This window comes from Melitaea cinxia, chromosome 25, assembly GCF_905220565.1.
Source record: "Melitaea cinxia chromosome 25, ilMelCinx1.1, whole genome shotgun sequence".
In the NCBI taxonomy this organism is placed as follows: domain Eukaryota; kingdom Metazoa; phylum Arthropoda; class Insecta; order Lepidoptera; family Nymphalidae; genus Melitaea; species Melitaea cinxia.
In genome coordinates, this window is record NC_059418.1 from 2,230,987 (window position 1) to 2,246,219 (window position 15,233).

Here is a 15,233-nt window from a genome sequence, read left to right on the forward strand (position 1 = left end):
CACCTGAACCAACTAAATTGGCATTTTTTTGAAGTTTTTTTTTTTACTACTTTGTAGAAAGTAATTTTGAAATGATTAACTAAGAAAAGTATTCAGAAAACGCTATGATTATTTAAAATTCACAAATCAGAAAGTTCAGAAGATAAACTGAACGTCCGTCGGGCGGCTATCATCTTAATGTTAATGTAAGCGACCACAAAAGCTCCTTGAAACTTCTGTTCCCCTAGTACATATCTCTGTTCACAGACCACTTCATCTGCTTCCTCCCCCCAGATGGTTGTTTTGGTCCCGTTGGCGTAGTTTGTTTCTTCATTTGGTTGGTTGGTAACCTTTTCTTTGGGGTGTGGGTGCTTTCATGCTTTTTAACTATATCATGAAAGAGACTTTTTTCTAAACGAATCTCGTTGTAATCACCCTCTAAAATATAAAGACAAAAATATAAGAAATAGGAAATACTTCATCATCATCATCATCATCACTTCAGCCTATGGCAGTCCACTGCTGGACATAGGCCTCCCCAAGTTCGCGCTAGACATCCCGGTTTTCTGCAATCCTTAGGAAATACTTAGGTAAAAAAAAATGTATTTTTGATTGAATAGTACAAAATCCAGCATTTTTCACATATATGTTTGTTATAGAACTCATCCGATGCGACTGGACCGATTTTTATGAAACAGATAGACCGATTTTCATTAAAGTTTTTGAGTATATCTTTTAGGTCTAAGAACAGTCCGTAATTTTGGAAGTGAAATTTCTTTAGGCGCATAAAGGTAATTTTTTTACGGATGAAACTCAATAATAATGATATTAGCGTCACGAAAATGTGCAACGTTTTTTTCGAACAACAGAGCCACCTAGCGTGTACTGTATAAACTACAAAGGTTACATTAATATCGATAGAATTACATTGCAAACTAACTAGATGGCGCTGGAACGGAAATCTAAAGCTTTAGATTTGTATAAATATAAACGAAACTTAAAAATTAATTTGCCAAAGAAATTTCACTTCTGACATGTGTACTTTGTATGCACGGAATTTTTTATACCCCTTTGTAATAATGTTGTCTCTACCCGTTTGTAGGCTGGATGAGGATTGCGGAAAACTGGGATGTTCGGCGCGAACTTGGGGAGGCCTATGTCCAGCAGTGGACTGCAATAGGCTGAGCTGACTGACTGGCTGACTAGCCGTATGGCTAACAACGTTTGCCGGTTCAGCTAGTTCATATACTTACGCATGAGATGGTAGGCGTTCATGATTTCAGGCACTGTATATGTTGCTTTTTCAAAATCTTTTAAGTTTGCATATTTCTTGTACAATTTCAGCATCCTCTGAAACCTCTCCTGTATACCAGCGGCTATGGTACCCAACTCGTAGGTAATACTGTGACTGTGCATATCCTTTATTTTCTCAGCGTGTCGAAGTTTATATGTGGCGTCTGAAAAAAATATATTTTGCAATAAATTACTTCAAAATCCTTAAACATCTTCCTTTATAGAGGTTGTTCTCTTTCTATTGAGGGATGATTCTTCTCTATAGATTAAGCAGATAATTTCTTTACCGATGTCTTCATAGGCCACAACGAGTTAATGTTTCGAGGATATCTGTCTAGATAATTAAAATATAATAAATAATTTAATTCACGACTCGTTGGCGTACCAGTCACAGCACTGGTGTTGGCTGTTGCGCTGGTGGTTGCGCGTTCGATCCCCACACGTGACAAACATTTGTATTGGCAGTGCTTGTGGGTCTCCTCGTGTCTCAAAGAGCACGTTAAGCCATCGGGTCCGGTTGTTATCATTTACACCTGATAGCGATCGTTTCTCATAGTAGCAAATATATCCTCCAGCCCGCACTGGAACAGTGTGGTGGATTAAGCTCTGATCCCTTTCCTACATTGGAGAAAGAGGCCTATGCCCAGCAGTGGGATATTACAGGCTAAAGAGTGTCTAGATAATCGTGGAAAAAATCAAACAACTAGACTAAAAAGAGATATTTTAATAAATATGCTAAACATATTTATATGCTAAATAAGGCTGATTAGTTTAAATTTTTAACTATTCGTTACTTTAATATTGGCGCCAGGCAATCTTTAGTTTATTAACGCATTCTCATTTCATATTTTACATACATGTACTACAAAAATGTGAATCATCCTCTTAAAGTTTTAAATATATATGTAACTAGCTGACCCCGTAAATATTGTTTTGCCATACATGTTATTAACCCCTCAATCCCCCTCTTATAACTTAGGTTTATGAAAAATAGTTGTTGGACGATTCTCAGACCTACCCGATATTATTATTTATTTACTTATAAGGGATAGTATAGAGGATAGAAAAAATTATAAAACAAACAAGAATGAAAGATAATCAAAAAGGCCAATTACGACCATCCATCCGTTTAAAATTTAAATTAACAAACGTGAAAAAATAAAATAAAAGGAAAAACACAAAAAAAAAACTTATTTTCATATTAAACCTATAAATACCCCTGGGAAGGATAATTTAAAAATAATTAACTCTATATGGAAGGAAATATGATATATATTGTAAATATATATGCACACAAAATATTATAAAAATCGTAACGGGCATTTCGGAGGAGTATGGTGACTAGCATTGTGATACGAGAATTTTATATATATATATATATAAATTATATCCGGCTTTTATCGACTATACAGTCTTTCAAGTGAAACTGCTTGAGAAAAGTTGTAATTTTGAGCTCGATGAAAGGAAAATTCGTTAAGACGGCGAGAGAATAAGATAGAATACATTGCATAGGTTTTTATTGACATATTTATTTATAGAGATTTTTATCACCGAAAAGTCTTCGACTTGTGTATTTCTTAGCCAGCAGTTGGGTGGTTATGAAATATACAATACAGGATGATAATGAATACAGTTCCACTACCATCTTGGAACTTACAAAGCCGACCGATGGCGGGATAACCATCCAACTGCTGGATTTGAAATACACAGGCCGAAGACGGGCAGCAGCGCCTTCGGTGCAACAGAGCCATCCCTGCGGTCAGCAACCCGCCTGCCCAGCGTGGTGATTATGGGCAAAACACACGAATACGCCATTTTTGGCGTGAACTTGTGGAGGCCTATGTCCAGCAGTGGACTGTATAGGCTGAAATGATGAAAAAATGATGAGTTGGGTGGTTATCCCACCATCGGTCGACTTTTTAAGTTCCAAGGTGGTAATGGAACTGTGTTATCACTTAGTCGCGTCTTACGACATCCAAGGCAAGAGAGGGGATGGCTGTATTCAAACCGCCGTAACCATACAGCATATGAACATTCATTCTCACCTTTAACCAACTCTGCCGTCATTTTAATAAGATGCTTAAACATCAATCTATCCGGCCAGTCATACCAGGGTAGTTGTTTAGGAGCCTGTTGAGCAAGCACAGATATTCCACTACCTGGGTAGGTAAAACAAGTAATATTTTTAATACTTATGCTACATAATAATATGGTGGGTCCTAGATTTTCGAAGTTATACAGTTTCACGCGTTGGGAAAAAGTATGAGAATAAATTTTTACAATATGCGCGAACAACGCCACAAAAAACCGACACCCTGAAGTTTTTTTTTTATGTCACTAGGTCGGCAAACAAACGTACGGCTCACCTGATGGTAAGCAATTAACATAGCTTATAGACGCCTGCAACACCAGAAGCATCGCAAGCGCGTTGCCGACCCAATCCCCAATCCCCCCAGGAGCTCTGGTCACCTTACTCACCAACAGGAACACAATAATGCTTGAAAACAGTATTATTTTGCTGTGATCTTCTGTAAGGTTCCTGCTGTGCCCTACCTCAGTTAAATTTTCTCACTGGTCAGTCGCCATCTTTGTCATGTATTGGCGGGATTGTTGACGTATAAATATGATAATTTGTAAGTGAAGAAGAAGTTTTTATTATTTATTGTGAGGTTGCTACTCGATAAGTGGCGTATAAGTTAATGCGATAACTTATTTAATGTAGTTAAAAGTGTGTATGTAGTAGTAATGAAGTATAACTTCTATCGTGCGTACATAAGTACACACACTTTTTTGTACAACTAGGTCGCAAGCAAGCGTAAGGCTTACTTGATGGTAAGCGATTACTGTAGCTTATAGACGCCTGCAACACCAGAAGCATTGCAAGCGCGTTGCCGACCCTATCCCCAATCCCCACAAAAAGCAGTATTATTTAGTTCTGTTCTTCTGCATGGTTTATGGTCGAGGTACTTTCCCAGTCGGACAGCTCATGTGTCAAAGTAAAGCAGTAGGTACAAGATATTTCACTAGCCGTGCCCGCAACTTCATCCACGTGAAATTTAACAAAATAGTTTGGTCAGTTCGCAGAGTTATAAAATAAATAAATTTCTAAACTAAAATTAGGCTATCTATCTGCTAGCGAAAGTTCCATCAAAATCGGTGTAGCCGTTTCAGAGGTTAGCCGGAACAAACAGACAGGTATATGTACCGTGTATACATCCATATGCATTTACAACAGGCACTTTAATTTTATTTATTAATAATATAGATTTTTAAAGTTACACATTCATTTGCACACTAAATTCTGAAAATATTATGCGGTATATACCTAACTTAGTGACGCTGTGTTTTATGCAACATGTTATTAATTTTGTTCTAAAACACAGTTTAAATAAAATATTATTTTCAAAAGAGTAACTGCGGAGTTTCTTGCCGATTCTTCTCTGCAGAATCTACATTCCGAATTGGTGGTAGATTCCCTTTTTAACCGACTTCCAAAAAAGGAGGAGGTTCTCAATTCGACTGTATATATATATTTTTTTATGTATGTTACTTCAGAACTTTTGACCGTGTGGACCGATTTTGACAAATTTTTTTTAATCGAAAGGTGGTGTGTGCCAATTGGTCCCATTTAAATTTATTTGGGATCTAACAACTAGTTTTCGAGTTATATCTAATAATGCGTTTTTACTTGACGCTTTTTTCGTCGACCTACGTTGTATTATACCGCATAACTTTCTACTGGATAAACCGATTTTGATAATTCTTTTTTCGTTGAAAAGGAGATATCCCTAGTTTAGTAACATGATAAGGAAACCAGGATTGGGTGATAGGATCCCAGAGAAATCGAGGGAAACTCTTGAAAATCCGCATAACTTTTTATTGGGTGTACCGATTTTGATAAGAATGACGACAGACATACATATGAATTTTATTGAGATCTGATAACTACTTTTTGAGTAATCTTTGATAACGCGTAGTTACTTGACTATTTTTTCGTCGATCTACGTTGTATTACTCGTCGATGTAATTGAAGTCGGTTTTTTTTTTTTCGTTTGCGAGCAAACACAATTATGAAAATAATAATCACTTAAAAAAATTAATTTGTAAAGTGACGATTCCAAGGTGCTTTTGAAGTCTCTTGGTATAAAGTTGTTATTTATAACTTTTGCTTGGTTAGTATTAAAATTATACTACATATGAATACAATCTATAAATGATATCTCAAAAGTAAACTTACAAAAAATAGCAACAACTGCGAATATTAACATTTCTTTTAAACTTATCTTTTTTTTACATTTATTTTTAATAAAATTCCGATAAAAATTACAATAACGATTTTAATTGAGTTTAATAGAAAAATGTAATTAGATTCATTTATAGTGTTGATAACGGTTAAACACAAAACATTAAAATGTTGTACTTAAGTTCACAGAATCTAAACTTATCAATATTTTTAATAATATTATGTGAGTATTAGAACTTTAAATATGTTTATCTATTTTTTTAAAGTTATCCTTTTATATAGAAAGAGTGAAACAGAAAATTAAATAAATTATACATTGATATACTATAATGATTGCTTTGAAAACTTTTATTTTGTACTGTATTTAAAATTGCAAATTAGCAAAAAAAAAAAACATAGAACAATAGCTAAACTAATAAAACGAGAAAAACATTTGAAGAATAAAAAAGTGTGTATCAGCTCCGACGCACGACTGGAGAGTGCCAAGTGTGAGTGTTATTCACAGAAACACGACAGAAACGCGTCTATACGTGAAGTTTATTTTGCATGGGAATTTAAACAGTGCAGCCTAGACGATAAAGAATACTATACGATACAATCGATACAGAGTCATCTAGCGGTAAACGCGAGAACTACGTTGAAATCCCGAATTTTTCATACAAAATAAAGTTAAAAGGGGACTGTCCACTTTGTATGGGGGTTTCAGCCCCGAGTGGACAGTCACTGAGAATAATAATTATATATTAAGTTAGTAGTACTAACAACTAGGAATTAGAAAAATGATATAGTTTTGTGTCCAGGTGTTTCATTTTTTGTTTTTTTTTTTTGTGGATAATTACAAAAAGGTTTTAGTTTTTGTTATTTTTGTTTTACTAATCGGGTTCGTACGTCAAGTAAAAATCACGAATAATCATGATTTAATATATGAAAATTTTTGGTATATTTGTTTTTTGTTTGAATTCTGTTCACGCTGCGCCGAAAATGGACAGTCCCCTTTACGACCGTTATTGCGAGACGAATCAAACAAAACTCGCACTAGGCACTCAGATCGACTGTCTAAATAGGCACAAAAAAAGAGATATACAATGGTAAATAAACAAATCAGATAACGTACGATACGTTACGACGAGATGGCGTTATTAGAAAACGTCGTTACGCCTATAGATATGCGAGAGATGGCGCTATGAGAAACATAACGAGGTCATTCGTTCAATAGATTTTACTCCTTACATTTTTTTCATACCCTTATATGAAAATTGATTCTTAAGGAGTAAGATCCAAAAATACAGTCAAATCGAGAAACTTCTTCTTTTGAAGTTGGCTTAAAATCCCATCAAAATATTTATTTCATTTTAATATTTTTCCACGTAATCACATTACTATTTTTCGCACGTACGTTGTTTAATATTTCTAAGGCGTATATTGATTTTTTTATTCATACAAGTCCAACTTTTTATAGTTATACACATTAAAAATGCATACTAATATATTGTTACGGTCTCATCCATAAAAAAAAAGCTTGTAGAACAATTATAACGTTCATTAGTTAAAATGCTCGATAGGCTTATGAAATGTTCGATAAAATTGTGTATTCACAACTTTAAAATTTTAAAACTACAAACCTCATAACTACCATTAACAAAAACCATTCGCTGCGAAATCTGGGGACTCAAAAGCTTTGATCTCGGAACTTTTGGGTTATAATTGTATTTGCTCGCAAACGATAAAACAAAACCGATTTCAATACATCGAAATATTTTTCGTATAACTATAACTATACGGCGTAAGTAGACGAAAAACTAGTAAAGTAAATTACGCGTTATTAAAGATTACTCAAAAAGCGTTCATCGGATCTCGATAGAATTTAAATGCGACTACAAAACAAGTATCCGTTTTCGATTAAAACAAGAATCATCAAAATCGGTATACCCAGTGAATTTTTTTTTCGGTATAGTACAACATAGGTCGACGCATAAATAGTTAAATAAATACGCATTATCAGATATAACTCGAAAAGTACGTGATAGATCTCAATTAAATTAAATAGGACCACATCATAAACCACCAATTTTCGATTAAAAAAATCATCGAAATTGTTCCACCCAGCCAAAAGTTCTGAGGTAACATACAGAAAAAAAAATACAATTGAATTAAGATCCTCTTAATTTTAAGTCAATCAAAAAGCAAGATTGACGCATGGTTCATGCGTTTTTAATCAGCACGAGTTTGCTATCGCTCCTTCAATAATAATATAAATAATATATTATGGACTATAAACGTTACTTACTTATTTAGACTAGATCTAGACTTAGAATGTCAAACCCCCGATCTTGGGATTTACAGAAGAGGTCAAATGTGAAAAATGATTATAATGTAACTGTCAGAAATGATATCATTTTCATCGTATGTCATTTTGTCAGTAAACTATATAGTACAGTTCATGTTATAAAGTCAGAATAATTCCTTGTCAAAGGCTGTCTAACGTACGGCCTTTAACTTACCTAGTCTACAAAACATGATAGAATCATTTATAGTCTTTTTTTTAATTTTAAATTACTAATTTTAATACTTTCTCTCAAACTCCATCTTTTGAATTCTTTCATAGAAGTTTCTGTTTAACGACCTCTCTGTTTTCTGGTTCCATTTAAGATAACAGTTGATGAAAGGTCCATCTATAAATTAATATATTTAAAACTAGCTGTGCCTACGACCTCGTCCACGTTTTGGGTATTTACAGGTTCAACGTGATTCTTTAAATTGGCAATACATTTTTATTTATGAACCGATTGACATGAGACAAAAACTAAATGTTAAGTAAAGCTTACTATAATATATTAATGAAAACTACATCTAAATCGGATAAGCTGTTTTTGAGATTAGCCTGCACAAACGCACAGACAAACAGAGAAAAATTGTGACACTCTTCCTTTTTCGCCGGGAGTTAAAACAGAAAAAATGTTACAGATGTAAAGGAGTCAACAAACCAACAACCATTCAAGTACACAATAAGAGGCGCCGATTTAAAATCAGCTAATACTATACTGGACATAACAGCCGACATTATAAAGCACACCACATATAAGATAGACAATCTACTGACTATCAAGAAGAGATCGTCTGAAAACGCACCTTTCGAAATCGGTTACCTTATGTACACCATACAGGAAAAGTTCAGGCGAATGGTCGACAAATACAATACAAGTCACTACATGAGGCAGAGACTGTACCTTATGGAATTAGTTCTTTACTTGGAAGAGATAGAGCACCATTACTGGGAAGTTGATCACTTAACAAAAATGCTGCATGAGATCGAAAGAAAATATCGTATAGAGACCGAGTTAAAAGTGGAGTATGTAGAACCGGTGACATACAGCAGTGGAGCGAGTATACCATCTCAATACGCGTTCGGTTCGTCGAGAAAAACAACGAAAAGGAAAATGATAAAAATGGATAAATACGTTGAAAATTTATTAAAGTCTTCGACTACGAAAAAGAAGAAAACGAAACGGTGGTGGCCGATAGATTACGGCTGGGAAATCGATTACTATTGGTAAAACACGGACAACTTGTTGATTCGAGTTAAGGTAACTTTCCAGAAATAAGACTTCAGTACATCTATTTTGTAAATAGTTGTCTAACTTCACGCCACCATTTTTCGTTTCGTGAATTACCGTGAACCTATATTATTTGTTTTAAATTGTTTTTTTATAACCTCTTTCCTGATAATAACGAATTTTTTTAACAGAAGACGTTACAGTTTTTAAAATTTAAATGATAAATTTAAAATTGATAACCATACTGCTTGGACAAATAACATCTACAAAATAGAAGATATAGCAAGACAAGATTTTGGAAACGTATAAACTCTCACGTTATAAATTTTAGTAAATCCTGTAGTGCTGCTTTTAAGAAGACTATTATAAATATATGTGTATATTATTGATAAACAAATATTGTACGTTTAATAGTATTATTAATAAAGATTTTAAAACTCTGTTAATTATATCGTGTTCTTATTGAAAAAATAATATAATTATGTTATTAATGAACTATTAAATATCAATAATAATTATTTTAAACTAAGAATGTGGCAAACAAACATAAGGTGCTCCTGATGTAAGCGGATACCATAGCCTACGGACGCTTGCAAATCTAGACGTTATAGCAAACACGTTACAAAACTTAACCCCAGGAGCTCTGGCCATTGTACCCAACAACAAGAACACAAGTTATTTACCTTAATCTTCTGTGAGTTTTATATACCTATATCCAACTTCAGATTCTTTCATAGCAAACACTCATTTATAAATATAATTTTATAGACTTATAGTGCCTTGCGCTTCAATATATATATAATAGTGTCTATATCCAATTTATTCATCATTTATCATTCGCCTTATTCCGTCTATTAGCAGACGATTTATACAGTGTCAAACAGACACTGTGTCGCCTAGGATAATTTTCAGGAAAACGCAGAGTTGCCTAAGCTCTGCGCCACCCTCTCGACCTCACTGGCTAGGCCCACAGAAACGACGAGTCGATACGTGTGGAGCCAGTTCGCTGCAGGACTCTTTCGCATTTTAAAAAAATGCCACGAATGCTTGACGGAGACCCCATTCCGGGTTTTAAATAAAAGTTTCCTTCTTCAGGACTCTGATGATTTTGAGCCAGGTCGCCTTTTACTGCGCCCACTGGAAGATACTGGGCACTGGGTGGTGCTATCCTACTCGGCCAACACCACACGGCATCTAATTTATTACAATAATTATTATTATTGAAAATACAAATAAATTTACAATTGCAACTAGAAAAAAATATATACAATTATATAAATATAACAAAAACTGTTACATCAAATTTTATCGTCAGTTTGGTATTTAAAAAGCAAAACCGTGAATACATATATTTTTAACCGACTTCCAAAAAAGGAGGAGGTTCTCAATTCGACTGTATTTTTTTTTTATGTATGTTACATCAGAACTTTTGACCGGTTAGACCGATTTCGACAATTTTTTTTAATCGAAATGTGTGTCAATTGGTCCCATTTAAAATTTGAGATCTAACAACTACTTTTCGAGTTATATCTAATAATGCGTTTTTACTTGACGCTTTTTTCGTCGACCTACGTTGTATTATACCGCATAACTTTCTACTGGATGTACCGATTTTGATAATTCTTTTTTTGTTAGAAAGGGGATATCCCTAGTTTGGTACAAGGATCTGATGATGGGATCCCAGATAAATCGAGGGAAACTCTCGAAAATCCGCAATAACTTTTTACTGGGTGTACCGATTTTGATAATTTTTAATTTAATCGAAAGCTGGCGTTTATCATGTGGTCACATATAAATTTTATCGAGATCTGATAACTACTTTTTGAGTAATCTTTGATAACGCGTAGTTACTTGACTATTTTTTCGTCGATCTACGTTGTATTACTCGTCGATGAAATTGAAGTCGGTTTTTTTTCGTTTGTGAGCAAACACAATTATGCGTGTTATATGTGATTATAAAACAACTTCGTTACGATTTCGTTGCAATTGTTGCCGTTTATTGAGTCATGATACTGACTTTCCTGAGTCTCCTTTTGAAACAAATCATAATTAATTATCCATATTTCGTAATCATTTTTCTTAATGTCGGGGTAAATTGTCTAATCTGCCTAATTAAAATGTATGTTTATGTATTGCATATGTATATATTGTTATGTATATTTAATACCTATAGACATCACACGCCCATGGGTTCATCACATCAGCCTTTCACAGTCCACTACTGGACATAGGCCTATTAGGTATATGCCAAAAATGGCGTGAACTCATGTGTTTTGCCCACGCTGGGCAGGCGGGTTGGTGACCGCAGGGCTGGCTTTGTCGCACCGAAGACGCTGCTGCCCGTCTTCGACCTGTGTATTTCAAAGCCATCCGTTGGATGGTTATCCCGCCAGCGGTCGGCTTTTTAAGTTCCAAGGTGGTAGTGGAACTGTGTTATTTCTTCATCGCCTCTTACGACACCCACGGGAAGAGAGGGGGTGGCTATATACTTTAATGCCGTAACCACACAGCACACACGCCCATCGGTTAAAAAAATTAAATTGAATTAACCATTAGGGTTATTATATTTTACCACCTGGCTACTTAAAAAAAATAATTTTGACCGATAATTTTGTGTTAACTTAACATCAGTATATTAAAATGTAACAAATTTTGTTGATTTTGTTACAATGACCAATTGGCAAATCGTTATGAAAATCTATTATAAATTATAATTTATTCGGAAAACAAACAATTATTATCATATATGTTAATACGCTAAGGTTACGGTGTTTGCCTTCCTTTTTAGAAAAAACGTCACAATTATTCCACATAAGTTATACTTTTATAGATAACTAGCTGCTGCCCGCGACGTCGTCTGCGTGAACGCTAAACAGCACCAAAAATACCTACGATATAACTTTTAAAATAACATTCATTTACCCGTTTCTTCTTTACATTTCATATCTCCAGAAAAATCTCATAGATGGCGCTGCTTTAAAATTGTCTTGTCTATTTATATTCATTTAATTATGTTTATCGGCTTAGTTACTTATTACGTTATTAACATAATAACAACAACATTCAAATATGCGTCGTTAGATTACACGTTGTTACAGAATGCGTTGAGAAAATAAAGGTTCACTGCTCGTTCCCGGTAGGTGATAGCATGATAATATGTAGCCTATATGTTGACCCGACTTCTTAATAATATTCGTGCCAAATTTGAAGTAAATCCATGCGGTACTTTTTGAGTTTATCCCGGACATACATACAGACAAACAGACAAACAGACAAAAATTCTAAAAACTATATTTTTGGCTGCGGTATCCATTGTAAATCACACCCCAAGTATTCTTTAAAAAAAATATTCAATGTACAGTTTTGCTTTTCCTACCATTTTATTATATGTATAAATTGCTTGCTCTACTGGCGACAACAACTAAAAAAAATTATTATTGCTTTTGTTTTTGCAAAATAATGAATTATTAAAAATGTATATACGCCGGATTTAATTTTGCAAAATTGTCAACATGATTGACGGTCGGTAATTTTTTTTGTTCAATTTCAAATCAACTCACGTATAAATACTTTTTTGTAATTTTGTAAAGTGATAATTATTATACTTATTTCGATTTATTCGCATGAGTATAATTAGTTACAACACTAATTCAATGAAAATATGTGTATGCATAAGAAAAACATATACAAATTAACACAAATAAATTAATATGACAACAAATTTTGAGATTTCTTAACGATGTTTAAACCACCTTAGGACGAAGTAAATGTATTCATTTTATTTAATTTGAACCGAATACTAAAATTAGATAAATATAAAATACCTGAATTATTCCAGCAATGGACTGCAATAGGCTGAATTATTTGACTAACTAAAATTGTACAATAAAAAATCATTTAAAGTGCATATACCAGCTAATATAAAATAATATTCCAGATGAAGGCCAAATATATTCAAAATACGCATCAAACGAAATAAACATTATGAATGAACTGTCATGGGGCACGAAAATAAAATTATTAAAAGACAGTAAACCTAACAATCGACGCGTTGGCATATCAATGTTACAAATGCCAGATACAGATGAAGTTAAGAAAACGGAGACTAGATCAGAAGATGATAGTATGAAAATGAAACTTTTCAGACTTATGTATGAAACTGTTAGAGATAGTGATACTAAAGTGAAAAGGGCGGAATTAATAAAGGCGCATTATACAAACTACACGACATTTGAATTTGGTTTCATTGTCGGTGATCTACTGGACAAGTTCAATGTGATGTCCGATATAGCAGTGACGATGAAAAGACTCTACAAAGATTGGAAACCCATGGAACATATAAATGCATATGAGCAAATAGCTAACAAAGCCATAGAAATTAATCACTTAATAGATATTATTAAGGTTATCAATAAGAAAGGAACGCTATCAAATTCTAAATGATATTAGAATAAGGTTTTAATTTTAAAATAAATTCTTATCTACATGAGTATATTTTTATTATTTAATGATAATTTTATTTTAAATATAATTTTTTGAATACAAAAATTAAAATATAAGGTTTTTCATGACAGCAAAGGAACCCAAACCCAATTATTTTTTAAAAAAATTGTGTTTTTGCCCATGTAATTGTTCGAGTAACGCGCAAAATCTACTAAACGTAATTAGAGACAGCTTTAACTGCTACGATTCTGTAGGTCTAACTTAAAACCTGGGCTACGTTTCATCTTGACACACCGCCTAGAAGTGTAGTTGTTATTCTGTAAGCTGAAACGTTGGTTTGTTTGATTAAGCGTGCTGATTTCAGGAACTACTGGTTGACATTTTCTATTTGTATTTAATAACCTATTTAGCGAGGAAGGCTATAGAATATTTTTGTCCTCAAATTAATACTTGTGAATCCGCGTGGCCCAGCTAGTTATGTCATATTGGGTTATAATCGATTTTATAGATTGTCAATTGACTATTTTGGTAAAATTTAACTATTGTAGTATGTTGTTGGACTTTTTCTATAAAGGGGGTCCGCTGGCTAGCAATTTTCTTTTTTTATTAAATATTGATTAGTGAGGCTCTTACGTATTGTTTTTCGATGCATTGAAGTGACTTATTAAATCTAAGTCACTTCTTAATTTACTTATCTTATCATTCATATTATAAAAAATGTAACGGGTCGCTGTCTGTACATCTAAGATAGGTATATGATAAAAAAATATTATTGGGACCTTTATCAATGCAAATTATATATTATGGGTCCTAACCCAAAACAGTGATGTCATGACAAACAATGATTGTCAGAATTTTAGTTTGTGCGTTTGTGCACGCCAATCTCAAAAACGGCTTATCCGATTTAGATTTGGTTTTTACTAATATATTGTGGCAAGCTTAGCTTAACATTTAGGGTTTGTTTCATGTCAATCGGTTCATAAATAAAAAAATATGCCAATTTAAAGAATCACGTTGAACATGTAAGTCTCTAAGTATTCCACGCAGACGAAGTCGCGAGCACAGCTAGTCGTTAATATAATACAATTGAAATTTTTATTAGTTTCAACACACTAATTTCAACATTTTCTAATATTGTTTAAAATTTCTTATTTAGTAAGGAAATAGAGCAATAATAGTTAAATCATGTGGAGCCGCGTGTGTTGCCTAGTTCCAAAATATGATATACAAATATACAAGCTTCAACATTACACAATACACACTATTTTCATCAAGGTACTGCTTAAATATGAATTTCTTCAATTTCCGAGTTTATGTTCCTAAAATGGTACGATTTGTATGTCCTAACTCCTAAGTTTGATTTTATAGAAAATGCTCTCACAATTTCTTACAATATCAAGCCCACATTTACGTACACTTAGATGTATTGAACTATAAATCTTATGCAAACAAATGTATACATCTATACAAATAAAGAAAATTGGAGTGTCTGTTTGTAATATTAAAATAACCGCTTTTTACTAAATGCATATGGATGTATACACGGTTCATATACCAAAATGACATTTTTTATAATTTTTGTCCATCTGTCTCTCTGTCTGTTTTCCTGCCTGTCTGTTTATTCCGACTAATCTCTGAATGGGGACTTTCACTGGCAGATAGCTGTTGTAATAAGGAGTAACTTAAGCTTCTTTTATTTTATTTTAGAAATATGTCTATTT

The 15,233-nt window shown here is 33.5% G+C and overlaps 2 protein-coding genes across 2 annotated transcripts; one reads left to right on the top strand and one right to left on the bottom strand.

Annotated features, from left to right (window-relative positions):
- Positions 1-223: 223 nt before the first annotated feature.
- Positions 224-3,339, bottom strand: LOC123665862. Its single transcript, XM_045600096.1, has 3 exons — positions 3,318-3,339; positions 1,233-1,436; positions 224-417 (listed from the first exon to the last, which is right to left on the bottom strand). Exons 1-3 carry the CDS (start codon positions 3,337-3,339, stop codon positions 224-226), a joined length of 420 nt encoding a protein of 139 aa, XP_045456052.1.
- A 9,714-nt stretch (positions 3,340-13,053) lies between these two features.
- Positions 13,054-13,512, top strand: LOC123665863. The gene has a single exon (XM_045600098.1). The coding sequence runs from the start codon at positions 13,054-13,056 to the stop codon at positions 13,510-13,512; it is 459 nt and encodes a 152-aa protein (XP_045456054.1).
- The last annotated feature ends 1,721 nt before the right edge of the window (positions 13,513-15,233 follow it).